Source organism: Oncorhynchus clarkii, chromosome 28, assembly GCF_045791955.1.
Source record: "Oncorhynchus clarkii lewisi isolate Uvic-CL-2024 chromosome 28, UVic_Ocla_1.0, whole genome shotgun sequence".
In the NCBI taxonomy this organism is placed as follows: Eukaryota; Metazoa; Chordata; class Actinopteri; order Salmoniformes; family Salmonidae; genus Oncorhynchus; species Oncorhynchus clarkii.
This window is the reverse complement of record NC_092174.1, coordinates 13,199,606-13,215,875: the sequence shown is the minus strand read 5'-3', so window position 1 is coordinate 13,215,875 and position 16,270 is coordinate 13,199,606. Positions and strand designations below refer to the sequence as shown.

Genomic DNA, 16,270 nt, shown 5'->3' with positions numbered 1-16,270 from the left:
CATGCATCCTGTTTTCAACAAGGCACTAAAGTAATACTGCAAAAAATGTGGCAAAGCAATTCACTTTTTGTCTTGAATACAAAGTGTTATGTTTGGGGCAAATACAATACAACACATCACTGAGTACCACTCTCCATATTTTCAAGCGTAGTCGTGGCTGCATCACGTTATGTGTATGCTTGTAATCGTTAAGAACTGGGGAGTTTTTCAGGATAAAAAAGAAACGGAATGGAGCTAAGCACAGGCTAAATCCTAGAGGAAAATCTGGTTCAGTCTGCTTTCCACCAGACACTGGGAGATTAATTCACCTTAATTCACCTTTCAATAACCAAATCTACACTTTAATTTCTTATCAAGATGACAGTGAATGTTCCCGAGTTACAGTGTTTACTTAAATCTACTTGAAAATCTATGGCATGACCTGAAAATGGTTGTCTAGCAATGACCAACAACAAATTTGACAAAGCTTGAAGAATTTTGATAAGAATAATGGACAAATGTTGCACAATCCAGGTGTGGAAGCTCTTAGAGACTTACCCAGAAAAACTTGCTGCCAAAGGTGCTTCTGTATTTTATTTTCAATCAATTTGCAAAAATTACAACAACAACAAAAATTAACTTTGTTATTATGGGGTATGGTGTGTAGCTGGGTAAAACAATATATTTAATCAATTTTGAATTCAGGCTGTAACACAACAAAATGTGGGAATAAGTCAAGGGGTATGAATACTTTCTGAAGATATCTATGAGTGTCTGATACACAGTGTGAATACGAGCCTATATCATAAGCTATAATATTACAAAAGAGACCAACCATTGGCTTAGTATTTACAATTTCTAGATGAGAGTGTCTTAAGATATTTACTGTATGCAAAGCAGCATGGCTCATGAATAATACATGAGGTTAATGAGTGCTTCAACACAACACAGAGGTTGTGATCCCTGTGGACTGATGTGATTTAACCTAACCATTACTGGGCAACCCAGGGTAAGCTCAATTAACTGGTCAACATTAATATGCACATAGTAGCTTGCCCATAAACAGTACTGCATGACCACAATATGTCTTGAACAGAACGAAATATCAAATCAATGGGGAGAAGTGTGGCTTTAGTTAAAACCTTTACCAAAGATCAGTGTTACCTAAAGCAAACAAACTGCAACACTTCTAGTCAGAGAGACTTATAGGGTCATAACTATATGACCCTATTTTGCGTTTGCTTAAAATATGTGTCTCTAGGCCTACACGGGTGATAAACTTAGTAAACATGTGTCTCTAGGCCTACACGGGTGATACACTTAGTAAATGTGTGTCTCTAGGCCTACACGGGTGATACACTTAGTAAATGTGTGTCTCTAGGCCTACACGGGTGATACACTTAGTAAATGTGTGTCTCTAGGCCTACACGGGTGATACACTTAGTAAATGTGTGTCTCTAGGCCTACACGGGTGATAAACTTAGTAAATGTGTGTCTCTAGGTCTACACGGGTGATGAACTTAGTAAATGTGTGTCTCTAGGCCTACACGGGTGATAAACTTAGTAAATGTGTGTCTCTAGGCCTACACGGGTGATAAACTTAGTAAATGTGTGTCTCTAGGCCTACACGGGTGATAAACTTAGTAAATGTGTGTCTCTAGGCCTACACGGGTGATAAACTTAGTAAATGTGTGTCTCTAGGCCTACACGGGTGATAAACTTAGTAAATGTGTGAGTGGTAGTTGCCATGTTGAGGTGCGACAGTGTGTGTGCATGTACAGTATGTTGCATAGTGAATATAAACTAAGTTGACACAGGCGGTGTACAGGTGTCACAGACAGTGACGTCTGAGAGAGGAGACTGTGGAGATTACATGTGTTTATGACAGTGTGGCTACCTGACATCTCCAGTACTAAATACATAGTTAGTAATACATAGTCAGTTAGTCACTGAGGTCGAAGGCTCAACACAATCTCACACAGCGGATGAAGACTGTCACTGTCATTCACCATTGGCAAATAGGCTAACTACAAAATGCACACACACATAGACACACCCACACACATAGACACACCCACACACATTGACACACCCAAACACATAGACACACCCACACACATGGACAATTCTATGACAGTCTTCTATTTCATCTCCAATCCACCATCCTACGACACCTCCTCCCACTTTCATCCCCGCTTATACCTGTACACAGAATCACACATTCCTCCATCCCCACTGACCTCCCTTTCTGACACGCAGAGCAGACCCAGGCTTTGTCCTTCTTGCTGTAGGAGCGGCAGGTCTTGCAGACGTTGTACTTGCAGTCCAGACATGGGCGCTTGGGGTTGACCAGGAAGGTGAATGGAGAGCAGCAGCGGATGCAGCAGCGCTCGTTGAAGCGATGCTGCCGGGAGAGGAGGGAGCAGCGACTTCCCTCCTCATCCAGCTCCTGCTTCAGCTCACTGAGGGAGGATGATGGAGAGGGGTGAGGGGGGGGGGGGGGGGGTGAGGGGGAGAGAGGATGAGTGAGAGGGGGAGGGTGATTTCCACAAACTGAAGTTATCTATTAGGATTTTGTTGTTGTTGAAATAATAGTGTAAAATGATCAGCTGTACAGGAAGACTTGTGTAAGGGCCAAATTGTAGAGGAGGAACTTCTTGATGCAATTAAAGCCTTTATTCCAGGGAAAACTCCAGGGCTGGATGGCATACCAGTTGAAGTATATTAAACCTTTTATAGTCTACTCAATGATACATTATTAGCATGTTTTAACCACTCCTATACGAGTTGTCAACGATCAGGTTCCGTTTTGGGACCAATATTGTTTTCACTATATATTTGACCTCTTGGTGATGTCATTCGGAAACATAATGTTAACTTTCACTGCTGTGCGGATGACACAGCTGTACATTTCGATGAAACATGGTGAAGCCCCAAAATTGCCCTCGCTGGAAGCCTGTGTTTCAGACATAAGGAAGTGGATGGCTGCAAATGTTCTACTTTTAAACTTGGACAAAACAGAGATGCTTGTTCTAGGTCCCAAGAAACAAAGAGATCTTCTGTTAAATCTGACAATTATTCTTGATGGTTGTACAGTCGTCTCAAATAAAACTATGAAGGACCTCGGCGTTACTCTGGACCCTGATCTCTCTTTTGACGAACATATCAAGTCTGATTCAAGTACAGCTTTTTTCCATCTATGTAACAGTGCAAAATTTAGAAACTTTCTGTCCAAAAATGATGCAGAAAAATGTATCCATGCTTTTGTCACTTCTAGGTTAGACTACTGCAATGCTCTACTTTCCGGCTACCCGGATAAAGCACTAAATAAACTTCAGTTAGTGCTATACACGGCTGCTAGAATCTTGACTAGAACCCCCAAAAATTATCATATTACTCCAGTACTAGCCTCTCTACACTGGCTTCCTGTTAAGGCAAGGGCAGATTTCAAGGTTCTACTGCTAACCTACAAAGCATTACATGGGCTACGCTCACAAGACGCAGGCCTCCTAATTGTCCCTAGAATTTATGGAGGAAGCTGGAGGCTGGGCTTTCTCCTATAGAGCTCAATTTGTATGGAATGGTCTGCCTACCCATGTGAGAGACGCAGACTTAGTCTCATCCTTTAAGTCTTTGTCAAAGTCTTTATCAAAGAATCTGTTCAGTAGGTCCTATGATTGAGTGTAGTCTTGCCCGGGAGTGTGAGGGTGAACAGAAAGGCACTGGAGCAACTAACCGCCCTTGCTGTCTCTGCCTGGCCGGTTCCCCTTTCTCCACTGGAAATCTCTGTAACCCTATTACGGGGGCTGAGTCACTCACTGGCTTATGGTGCTCTTCCATGCCGTCCCTAGGAGGAAGTCTCTCTCTCTCTCTCTCTCTCTCTCTCTCTCAACAGGAGCGGTAGAGATCCTCTGAATGTGATCGGCTACAAAAAGCCAACTGACATTTACTCCTGAGGTGCTGACCTGTTGCACCCTCGCCAACCACTGTGATTATTATTATTTGACCCTGTTGGTCGTCTATGAACATTTGAACATCTTGGCCATGTTCTGTTATAATCTCCACCCGGCACAGCCAGAGGAGGACTGGCCACCCCTCATAGCCTGGTTCCTCTCTAGGTTTCTTCCTAGGTTTTGGCCTTTCTAGGGAGTTTTTCCTAGCTACCGGGCTTCTACACCTGCATTGCTTGCTGTTTGTGTACAGTACTTTGAGATATCAGCTTATGTAAGAAGGGCTATATAAATACATTTGATTTGATTTGTTTTGAGAAGTTCTGATTTCACTACGATTGAAAAAGAAACCAGGTAGTAAGTATAAAGATGCAGTCTATCTAAAAAACTGGAGGCACCTTACACTTCAGTGCTGTGATGCAAAAATCCTAGCAAAGGTGTTGTTGGATATTATTCATCCTGATTAGACAGGTATTTTAAATGAATGATACATTTGAGATAAGACAAGTACTTAAAACAATAGAACACCTTTAATCTAGGAAACCAGATCTGGTATTCATGTGTCACGCCCTGACCTTAGAGAGCCTTTTTGTGTCTCTATTTTGGTTTGGTCAGGATGTGATTTGGGTTGGCATTCTACGTTCTGATTTTCTATGTTTTCTATTTCTTTGTGGTATGGTTCTCAATCAGGGACAGCTGTCTATTGTTGTGTCTGATTGGGAATCATACTTAGGCAGCCTTTTCCCCTGTTGGTTTTGTGGGAGGTTATCTTTGTTAGGGGCACGATAGCCCTGTTAAGCTTCACGGTCGGTTTGTATTGTTTATTGTTTTTGTTGGCGACATTTATCTTAAATAAAAAGAAATGTACGCTCACCACGCTGCGCTTTGGTCTACTTCCCATGACGATCGTGACAGAACTTTCCACCTCCAAAGGACCAAGCAGTGTGGTAAAGAGGACTCCTGGACATGGGAGGAGATCCTGGACGGTAAGGGACCCTGGAGGCAGGCTGGGGAATATCGCCGTCCAAAGGAGGAGATAAAGGCAGTGAAGGAGGAGCGGCGGCGATATGAGGAGGCAAGTCATCGTAGCAGGCACGAGAGGCAGCCCCAAGGGGCACACGGGGAGATTGGCGGAGTCATGGGTAGGACCTGAGCCAACTCCCCGTGCTTACAGTAAGGAGCGTGGTACTGGTCAGGCACCGTGTTATGCGGTAAAGCGCACGGTGTCTCCAGTGCGCTCTCATAGCCCGGTGCGCTATATGCCAGCTCTCCGCAGTTGCCATGCTAGAGTTGGCATTCAGCCAGGAGGGATTGTGCCGGCTCAGCGCTCCTGGTCTCCGGTGCGTCTCTTCGGTCCAGGTTATCCTGCGCCAGCTCTACGCACGGTATCCCTAGTTCGCCAGGAGAACCCAGTGCAGCCTGTTCCAGCTCCCCGCACGTGCCGGGCTAAAGTGGGAATTCAGCCAAGAGGAGAGGTGCAAGTGTCAAGCACCAGATGTCCAGTGCTCCCCCACAGCCCGGTTCGACCTGGGCCTGCGCTCTGAAGGTGCCAGGCTAAAGTGGGCATTCAGCCGGGAAGAGTGGTGCCAGGAATACGCACCAGATCTCCAGTGCTCCCCCACAGCCCGGTGCCTCCTCCAAGGACCAGACCTCCAGTAGGTCTCTGCAGCCTGGTCCATCCTGTGCCTCCTCCAAGGACCAGGGCTCCAGCGACGGTCCCCAGTCCAGAGCCTCCAGCGACGGTCCCCAGTCCGGAGCCTCCAGCGACGGTCCCCAGTCCGGAGCCTCCAGCGACGGTCCCCAGTCCGGAGCCTCCAGCGACGGTCCCCCGTCCGGAGCCTCCAGCGACGGTCCCCAATCCGGAGCCTCCAGCGACGGTCCCCAGTCCGGAGCCTGATTGGGGATCTTACTTAGGCAGCCTTTTTAGGCAGCCTTTTCCCCTGTTGGTTTTGTGGGAGTTTCTTTGTTAGGGGCACGATAGCCCTGTAAGCTTCACGGCCGTTTTGTATTGTTTATTGTTTTTGTTGGCGAATAAAAATAAATGTACGCTCACCACGCTGCGCTTTGGTCTACTTCCCATGACGATCGTGACATCATGGAAGATTTTGAAAAGGTATGAGAAAGTAATTTTGATAAAGTATGACTAGAATTGATATATGCAGTAAATCTCTTATACAATAGGTTAAAGTTATGTATAGAACTCCAGGTGTAAAATAGTAAAAATTGGCTACTTCTCAGAAAGTATTAAACTGTCAAAAGGAGTAAAAACAAGGTTCTACACTGTCTGCATATATATTTATTGTGGCCATCAAAATGTTAGCTGTTAAAATCCAATCCAACAATAATATAGAGGGGCTAGAAATCCAGGGCTTAAAAACAAAGGTGTCGTTTTATGCTGACGACTTAATTGAGTTTCCTCTTAAATCTGCAACCTGGATCCCTGCACAGCCTCATAGATGATTTAGATCATGTTTCTAACCTCTCTGGATTACAACCCACCTAGGATAAGTATACCATATTACATATTAAGTTGCAAAAAAATACAACACTTACATTACCGTGTAGTTTACCAGTAAAATGGTCTGATGATGAAGTGGACATACATGGTATTCATATCCCTAAAGAAATAAAGGAACTACCTTACTCTGCCTATCTTAATCGGTGCATGGTCAAAATGGAAGTAAGAATATGCCGATTAAAACACCTGTTTTTTTTAGCAATCTTTTTAATTATTAGGACATGTAAACACCTTAATTGGTGTTCCAGAGGTGTACTTGATCTGTGCATGTGCTAGCACCAGCCAAGTAAGCCTCCCTCTTTAGTGTGTGTGAAGTGTGTCTGGAACAACTGAATGTATGCATCTTAGAAGTAGTTTTCACATACAAACTTTATGTTCGAAGTCAGAATCAAATATGCTTCCCAAAAATAACGTTCGCCGTGGTAGAACGTATATTTGATTGGCGATTTGATTTTTCTGCCATCAGGTAGCCTCATTTCAGAAGTGTCCACGTAAACAGTATTATTAGGGAATCACTCTTCTTGCAAAGCATGTAAACATTTTAATTGAACTATTATATTAATCAGACTATCCACATTAATCACATTATTGTGTGCATGTAACCATACTCATTGATGAGGGACTAGTGTGATGAACTGATAGCTGACAAAATAAATGTAATAAAATCAAACCCAACTTCTTTAGTCACATGCTCCCGAATACAACAGGTGTAGACCTTGCCGTGAAATGCTTACTTACAAGCCCTTAACCAACAATGCAGTTCAAAAAAGAGTTAAGAATATTTTTACCAAATAAACGAAAGTAAAAAATAATAAAAAATGAACACAAAAAAATAACGACGCTATATACAGGGGGTACTGGTACCGAGTCAACAGGTTAGTCAATGTAAATAGTCTGGGAGGCCATTTGATTCATTGTTCAGCAGTCTTATGGCTTGGGGTTAGAAGTTGTTAAGGAGCCTTCTGGTCCCAGATTTGGCGCTCTGGTACTGCTTGCCGTGCGGTAGCAGAAAGAACAGTTTATGATTTGGGTGACTGGAGTCTCTGACAATGTTTTGGGCCTTTCTCTGACACTGCCTAGTATATAAGTCCTGGATGGCAGGAAGCTTAGCCACAGTGATGTACTGGGCCGTACGCACTACCCTCTGTAGCGCCATACGGTCAGATGCTGAGCAGTTACCATACCAGGCGGTGATGCAACCGTTCAGGATACTCTCAATGGTGCAGATGTAGAACTTTTTTAGGATCTGGGGACCCAGGCCAAATTATTTCAGTCTCCTGAGGGGGAAAAGGTGTTGTCATGCCCTCTTCACGACTGTCTTGGTGTGTTTGGACCATGATAGTTCGTTGGTGATGCGGACACCAAGGAAGTTGAAACTCTCGACCCGCTCCACTACAGCCCCATCGATCTCAATGGGGGCCTTTTAGGCCCGCCTTTTCCTGTGGTCCATGATCAGCTCCTTTGTCTTGCTCACATTGAGGGAGAGGTTGTTGTCCTAACACCACACTGCCAGGCCTCTGACCTCCTCCCTATAGCCTGTCTCATTGTTGTCTGTAATCTGTTGTGTCGTCAGCAAACGTAATGATGGTGTTGGAGTCATGTTTTGCCATGCAGTCGTGGGTGAACAGGGAGTACAGGAGGGGACTAAGCACGCACCCCTGAGGGGCCGCAGTGTTGAGGATCAGCATGGCAGACGTGTTGTTAACTATCCTTACCACCTGTGGAGGCCAGCTCAGAAAGTTCAGAAACCAGTTGCAGAGGGAGGTGTTTAGTCCCAGGGTCTTTAGCTAAGTGATGAGCTTTGTGGCACTATGGTATTGAACGCTGAGCTGTAGTCAATGAACAGTATTCTGGCATTGGTGTTCCTTTTGTCCAGGTGGGAAAGGGCAGTGTGGAGTGCAATTGAGATTGCATCATCTGTGGATCTGTTGGGACGGTATGCGAATTGGAGTGGATCTAGGGTATCCGGGATGATGCTGTTGATGTGAGCCATGACCAGCCTTTCAAAGCCCTTCATGGCTACCAACGTGATTGCTACGGGGCAGTAAGCATTTAGGCAGGTTACCTTCGCTTCCTTGGGCACAGTGACTATGGTGGTCTGCTTGAAACATGTAGGTATTACAGACTCGGTCAGAGAGAGGGTAAAATGTCAGTGAAGACACTTGCCAGTTGGTCTGCGCATGCTTTGAGTACAGGCTCTGGTAATCCGTTTGGCTCTGCGGCTTTGTAAATGTTGTCCTGTTTTAAAGGTCTTGCTCACATCGACTACCGAGAATGTTATCACACAGTCGTCCGGAGCAGCTGGTGCTCTCATGCATGCTTCAGTGTTACTTGCCTCGAAGCGAGCATAAAAGGCATTTAGCTCGCCTGGTAGGCTCGTGTCATTGGGCAGCTCTCGGCTGGGTTTCCTTTTGTAGTCCGCAATAGTTTTCAAGCCCTGCCACATCCGACGAGCATCAGAGCCGGTGTAGTATTATTCAATCTTAATCCTGTATTCACGCTTTGAATGTTTGATGGTTCACCTGAGGGGGTAGCGGGATTTCTTATAAACGTCCGGATTAGTGTCCCGCTCCTTGAAAGCGACAGCTCTAGCCTTCAGCTTGATGCGGATGTTGCCTGGTATCCATGGCTTCTGGTTGGGATATGTGCGTGTACAATTCAAATCCCAGGGGTGGACATGTGGAATAATAATAACTTTATAAATGAACATGCAAAATGTAATCATGTGTGTCAAATATGTAAGCTGAAAACACTGTATGTTAAAAGCATTGTTTGTGTGTGTATGAGTGTCCCTAACCTTGCCAACAAACAAAGAGCTGTGAATGGATCGGTGGTTCACCAATCAGAGCCTTGATGGGCTCAGCCACAGTAACAAGGGGTGATGTATAATGATGAAACAATATATTTTTTTATAGAATGTTTCTTTGGGACCATCCCAATGACTGGTACACAGGAATGTTCTTGCAACGTTCTCATGAAACGTGTCTAGAACATTAATATCTTATCATTTGAGAACATGGCAACCATGTTCTGTGTATGTTTGGTGGGACGTTGAATGAATATTCTCCGAACTCTCAGAAAACTGGACACATGAATGTTCTTGCAACGTTCCCATGAAACGTGTCTAGAACATTAATATCTTATATTCTGAGAACATGGCAACCATGTTGGCACTCTTTTACAAGGTACTGCAGGAATGTGAAAATAAAAGAGAGCCGCACACTCTAGCAGCTCAGATGCAACATTTTTATTACCAACGTTTCGAGCCAAGCTGTCTTCATCAGGGTATGAACTGCAGGAATGTGAGAATAGAATGGCAACACCTCAGTGGTATTGGGTAACATAAAAAGAAACGTCACTTTTTCAGGACCCTGTCTTTCAAAGATAATTCGTAAAAGGGTTTGAACACTGTTCCCCATGCTTGTTCAATGAACCATAAACAATTAATGAACATGCACCTGTGGAACGGTCGTTAAGACACTAACAGCTTACAGACGGTAGGCAATTAAGGTCACAGTTATGAAAACTTAGGACACTAAAGAGGCCTTTCTACTGACTCTGAAAAACAAAAACAAAAAGATGCCCAGGGTCCCTGCTCATCTGCAAGGAGGCATGAGGACTGCAGATGTGGCCAGGGCAATAAATTGCAATGTCCGTACTGTGAGACGCCTAAGATGTGTAGAGGTGTAACAACACCTGCACAGGATCGGTACATCCAAACATCACACCTGCGGGACAGGTACAGGATGGCAACAACAACTGCCGGAGTTACACCAGGAATGCACAATCCCTCCATCAATGCTCAGACTGTCTGCAATAGGCTGAAAGAGGCTGAACTGAGGGCTTGTAGGCCTGTTGTAAGGCAGGTCCTCACCAGATATCACCGGCAACAATGTCGCCTATGGGCACAATCCCACCGTCGCTGGACCAGACAGGACTGGCAAAAAGTGCTCTTCACTGACGAGTCGCGGTTTTGTCTCACCAGGGGTGAATGTCGGATTCGCGTTTATCGTCGAAGGAATGGACATTACAGCGAGGCCTGTACCCTGGAGCGGGATTGATTTGGAGGTGGAGGGTCCGTCATGGTCTTGGGTGGTGTGTCACAGCATCATCGGACTGAGCTTGTTGTCATTGCAGGCAATCTCAACACTGTGCGTTACAGGAAAGACATCCTCCTCCTTCATGCAGTACCCTTCCTGCAGGCTCATCCTGACATGACCCTCCAGCATGACAATGCCACCAGCCATACTGCTCGTTCTGTGCGTAATTTCCTGCAAGACAGGAATGTCAGTGTTCTGCCATGGCCAGCGAAGAGCCCGGATCTCAATCCCATTGAGCACGTCTGGGACCTGTTGAATCTGAGGGCTAGGGCCATTCCCCCTAGAAATGTCCAGGAACTTGCAGGTGCCTTGGCGGAAGACCTGGCAAATCTGGTGCAGTCCATGAGGAGGAGATGCACTGCAGTACTTGATGCAGCTGGTTACTTTTGATTTCGACCCCCCCCCTTTGTTCAGGGACACATTATTCAATTTCTGTTAGTTACATGTCTGTGGAACTTGTTCAGTTTATGTCTCAGTTGTTGAATGCTGTTATGTTCATACAAATATATACACAAGTTTGCTGAAAATGAACGCAGTTGACAGTGAGAGGACATTTCTTTTTTTGCTGAGTTTATATAGTTTCTCCCTCTTAACTCGGATCTCTGAGACCACACTGAGTGTGATGTGTCTTTCAGTGCCTCCGGGCTCTCACTCATCCCTATATGATATTGTGTGATGCTCCTGCATGTCAAAGGAGAAATTGAAAAGCAGGATGCATAGAGCAAGCACTTGGGGACAGATGGGTAGAGCGAGAGAGAGAAAGCCTTAGCCAAGGTACATTAGCTGCATGGAATGAGAGTTTAGCCTCATGATGTAATAACAACTGAAAAGGGTTGTGTGTGTGTGTGTGTGTGTGTGTGTGTGTGTGTGTGTGTGTGTGTGTGTGTGTGTGTGTGTGTGTGTGTGTGTGTGTGTGTGTGTGTGTGTGTGTGTGTGTGCAGTTAACAAATTATAGCTCAATGTCATTAAGCCATTGTGTCATTAATAGACAGTAACTAAAGTACCTGTCAAAAGTTTGGACACACCTACTCATTCCATGGGTTTTCTTTATTTTTTTACTATTTTCTACATTGTAGAATAATAGAGAAGACATCAAAACTATGAAATAACACATATGGAATCATGTAGTCACCAAAGTAGCCACCATTTGCCTTGATGACAGCTCTTGGCATTCTCTCAACCAGCTTCATGAGGTAGTCACCTGGAATGCATTTCAATATTATTTCCTTCTTAATGCATTTGAGCCAATCAGTTGTATTGTGACAAGTTAGGGGGTATACAGAAGATATCCCTATTTGGTAAAAGACCATGTCCACATTATGGCAAGAACAGCTCAAATAAGCAAAGAGAAACAACAGTCCATCATTACTTTTGTACCTTTATTTAACTAGGCAAGTCAGTTAAGAACAAATTCTTATTTTTAATGACGGTTTAGGAACAGTGGGTTAACCTGCCTTGTTCAGGGGCAGAACAACAGATTTTTACCTTATCAGCTTAGGGATTCGATCTTGCAGCCTTTCTGTAACTAGTTCAACACTCTAACCACTAGGCTACTTGCATGAAGGTCAGTTAATCAGGGAAATTTCAAGAACTTTTAAAGTTTCTTCAAGTGCAGACTCAAAAACCATCAAGTGCTTTGTGAAACTGGTTGTCATGAGGACCGCCACAGGAAAAGAAGACCCAGAGTTATCTCTGCTGCAGAGGATAAATTCATTAGCGTTAACTAGCTGTGCAGATGATGATATGCAAGTAGAGATACTGGGGTGCAAAAGAGCAAAAGAATAACAATATGGGATTGAGTTAGTTGGGTAGGCAATTTACAGATGGCCTGTGTACAGGTGCATTGATCAGTAGCTGCTCTGACAGCTGATGCTTAAAGTTAGTGAGGGAGATATAATCAGCTTAGTGGGAGTATCATTTGTTTTTCAAATGGACAATTACCCAAAACACACCTCCAGGTTGCATAAGGGCTATTTAACCAAGAATTGATGGAGTTCTGCATCAGATGACCTGGCATCCACAATCATCCGACCTCAACCAAATTGAGATGGTTTGGGATGAGTTGAACCACAGAGTGGAGGAAAATCAGCCAACAAGTGCTCAGCATATGTGGGAACTCCTTCAAGACTGTTGGAAAAGCATTCCTCATGAATCTGGTCGTGAGAATGCCAGGTGTATAAGTGTACAAAGCTGTCATTAAGGCAAAGGGTGGCTACTTTGAAGGTTTCTAAAATATAAAATACATTTTTAATTATTTAACACTTGTTTGGTTACTACATGATTCCATATGTGTTATTTCCTAGTTTTGATGTCTTCACTATTATTCTACAATGTAGAAAATAGTCAATATATATAAACACCCTTGAATGAGTAGGTGTGTCCAACCGTTTGACTGGTACTGTAACAATCGTCTGTTGAAGAAGGTGTGGACCAAAGCGCAGCGTTGTAAATGTGCATACTTTTAATTCAACTGAATCAACTCAATAACAAAAATAACACAGAGAATGAACGGAAACCGGAACAGTCCTGTCAGGTGCAGAAACACAAAACAGAAGATAACTACCCACAAAAACCCTGTGGGAAAAAGCTAAGTATGGTTCCCAATCAGAGACAACGATAGACAGCTGTCCCTGATTGAGAACCATACCCGGCCAAAACAAAGAAATACAAAAACATAGAAAAAGGAACATAGAATGCCCACCCAAATCACACCCTGACCAAACCAAAATAGAGACATAAAAAGCTCTAAGGTCAGGGCGTGACTGGTACTGTATATCACCAGCATTTGATTAAAACAGGATCACAGGATCTGACGCTAACTAAACCATCCAGTGTCTTATCTCTGAAACTACCTCTAAATCAAGGAGGACATTCTGAATAATAATCAATCTGATGATGAATACAGCTGAAATTCAATCAAGCCACACTTCAGAAAACCAGCAGTGTGTTATGCTGTGTAGAAACTGCACCATCAAGCTCGCCCAATCTCCCCAGCCTGACTGTACAAATCCAGACATAAATGGAAAACAACAAGATTAGTTGATGGTAAGCGCCTGCCCTGTTTACGAGAATCAAACACAGCAGCAGCAGCGAAACTCACTTCCTAATCACTGGGGAGGTGAAGGGTCAAACGTCTGGTTGGAAGATAGAGCGGTGAAGACCACCAACAAGAGTATGCTGGTTATGCGAAGGTTGTACAGCTGTGATATAAACTAAGTGAAGCCTTGGTCTTTACAAACGGGTCATCCTCTGGTCAGTTGCCACTATCTCGAGATCAGTCAAGGAGGAATGAAAAAAAGGTTCAGCTTAAGCTAAGCCTAGTTAGAGTCTCCAAGGACTGAGCACACACTCCTTATGCGGTTTCTACATTCCAGGTTGTAAGAGCCAGCACATCTCTACTACTCTTAGTCAAGTGGATCAAGCCTCCGTGGTAGCTACATCTCCATAATGTTGACACGTACCTTATTGCACTGAATGTTGCAATAGATCATGAGTGAATGCTGGCCAGACACCAAAGATTCAGGCCAAGACTTTGATCAGTCCAAAACAATCTAATAATCTTGGCCAAATCCCCATGTTTCAGTTACCACTAAATCGACAACTGCCTCGTTGCCTGGTTGCGTGATAGCTCACCACTTTAACACAGCTCTCAGACTGGTTCTGCGAGGCTAGATCAACTCTGTGCCCATTAGGACAGAATAACTCACTGTGGTTTTCAACAGGGAAAGAGATACAATCTCACCCTGTACATAAGCATGCATTAGCGAGAGAGAGCGAACGAGAGAGAGAGAGAGAGAGAGAGAGAGAGAGAGAACTTTCCCTGAAGGTTCTGGAGCATAATAGAGAGATTGGACAGAAGTGGTGACATTCTAATGTTATTTTAACCCTCTGAAGGCTCACTCAGCAGGGCTAAGGAAAGGTGAGAATGCTTCTCACTGCTCACTACCTCACCAAGCATAACTCAGTACATTAATGCATTTAATTCATTGCGATTGTGGGTATTCAGAACCAATCAAGGACACCTTTTAGTTTCATTCAGTTAGTATCCAATTATCACAAACGCACACTGTGGTGTTGACGCTTGTATCTAAGGACCTTCAATAGCTGTCATTTGAATTCATACACCCCTACCTAGTTATGCAAATCTGAAAGGACTGGTAATGACTGGATGGGTATAAGCAATATAGTACTGTACAGTAATGACTCTATTTCCCCCTTGATAGGCCATATTGATTATCCCCATCCAATCCTCTCAGATCTCCCCAGGTCCCTTGGGGGTTTGAGATTGGGTGTATACCAGTTTCCATGGTGATTTAGGCAGGAGGTGAGTCATAGTCAAACAGGAAAGGGCAGGCTCTTCCTGTCTCTTGTTTTGGAGACACAGTGGGCCAGAGGCAGGATGGGAAATCTCCTGTGATATCCAATGCCTGGACTCCAGCCACCCATGTCATAGACTGTTCTCTCTGCTACCGCACGGCAAACAACAAGTCTGGAACCAACAGGAGCCTAAAGAGCTTCTACCCCCAAGACATAAGACTGCTAAATAGTTAGTTAAATAGTTAACCAATAGCTACCCGGACTATCTGCATTGACCCTTTTTGCACTAACTCTTTTGACTCATTACATACGCTGCTGTTACTGTCAATTATCTATCTTGTTTCCCAGTCACTTTATCCCTACCTACAGTATATGTACATACCTAAAGTTCCAGTCAAAAGTTTGGACAAACCTACTCATTCAAGGGTTTTTCTTTATTTGTACTATTTTCTACATTGTAGAATAAGAGTGAAGACATACAAACTATGAAATAACACATATGGAATCATGTGGTAACCAGAAAAGTGTTAAACAAATCAAAATATATGTTATGTTTGAGATTTTTCAAAATTGCCACCCTTTGCCTTGATGACAGATTTGCACTCTCTATTATTATTTTTTTTTTCTCTCTGCGTTGTTGGGAAGGACCAGTGAATCAGCATTTTACTGTTTGTCTACACCTGTTGTTTACGAAGCATGTGACAAATACAGTGTGATTTGATTTGACCTAGATGGAAATCTGTGATCCTCCATAACCCGTAGCAAGTCCCAACAAGTTGATTACTTTATAATATTGAAAGCCTTCAATGGCACTACCCATGCTAAAACAGGCTTTGTGGCAAGTGTGCCCTCCATCCAACTCTATGGTCCAAAGGTCCAAACTTACCTGAGGCGCTCGTCCTCTTTCTTCCGGAGCTTCATGTCCCGCTGCACCACTTGTAGAACGTGCTCTGCCTCATCGTCCGTCAGTCCCGACATGTCCAGCTTCCGCCTCATGGCTGACTCAGGTACCACTGTCAATCCAACCCCCTGCCCCAATCTGTTGTCTCCACTGAGCTCAGGACAGACTGTAAGTGGATGACAGACATTGGGAAAAGGTCAAAGGGGGACGTTTCTCTTAGATTATGATATAAGGACAGTTTGGGTTGTTTCTTCTAATGGTTAAGGTTGGGATTTGAGTGGGTTAAGCTTGTCTTAAGTGTGTGCCTAACGTAGATCAACACAGCACAACAGAGAACTATGCTCAGTGTCGTCTCCTCCTTTAGCAAAAGTAATTTTCAGTGAGCAGACTTAGAAAAAAGGGTTATTTGCTGAGGAATAGGGTTCCACCAATAACTGTTTTTGTCTGAAGAACCCTTTTTGATAAACAACGGTTCATTGTAAGACAAAGGGTTCTACCTAAAACC

The 16,270-nt window shown here is 44.0% G+C and overlaps 1 protein-coding gene across 6 annotated transcripts in view; it reads right to left on the bottom strand.

The window, feature by feature from the left end:
• Nucleotides 1-16,270, bottom strand: part of LOC139387110 (rab effector MyRIP-like) — a 54,132-nt gene that overhangs the window by 32,796 nt on the left and 5,066 nt on the right. For all 6 annotated transcript variants that reach the window (XM_071133125.1, XM_071133126.1, XM_071133124.1 and 3 more), the window contains exons 2-3: nt 15,751-15,931; nt 2,220-2,441 (exon numbers count right to left, since the gene is read on the bottom strand). In XM_071133125.1, the coding sequence (XP_070989226.1) occupies nt 2,220-2,441; nt 15,751-15,860 (332 nt within the window). In that variant the 5' untranslated portion in view covers nt 15,861-15,931. The remainder of the gene's footprint in view (nt 1-2,219; nt 2,442-15,750; nt 15,932-16,270) is intronic.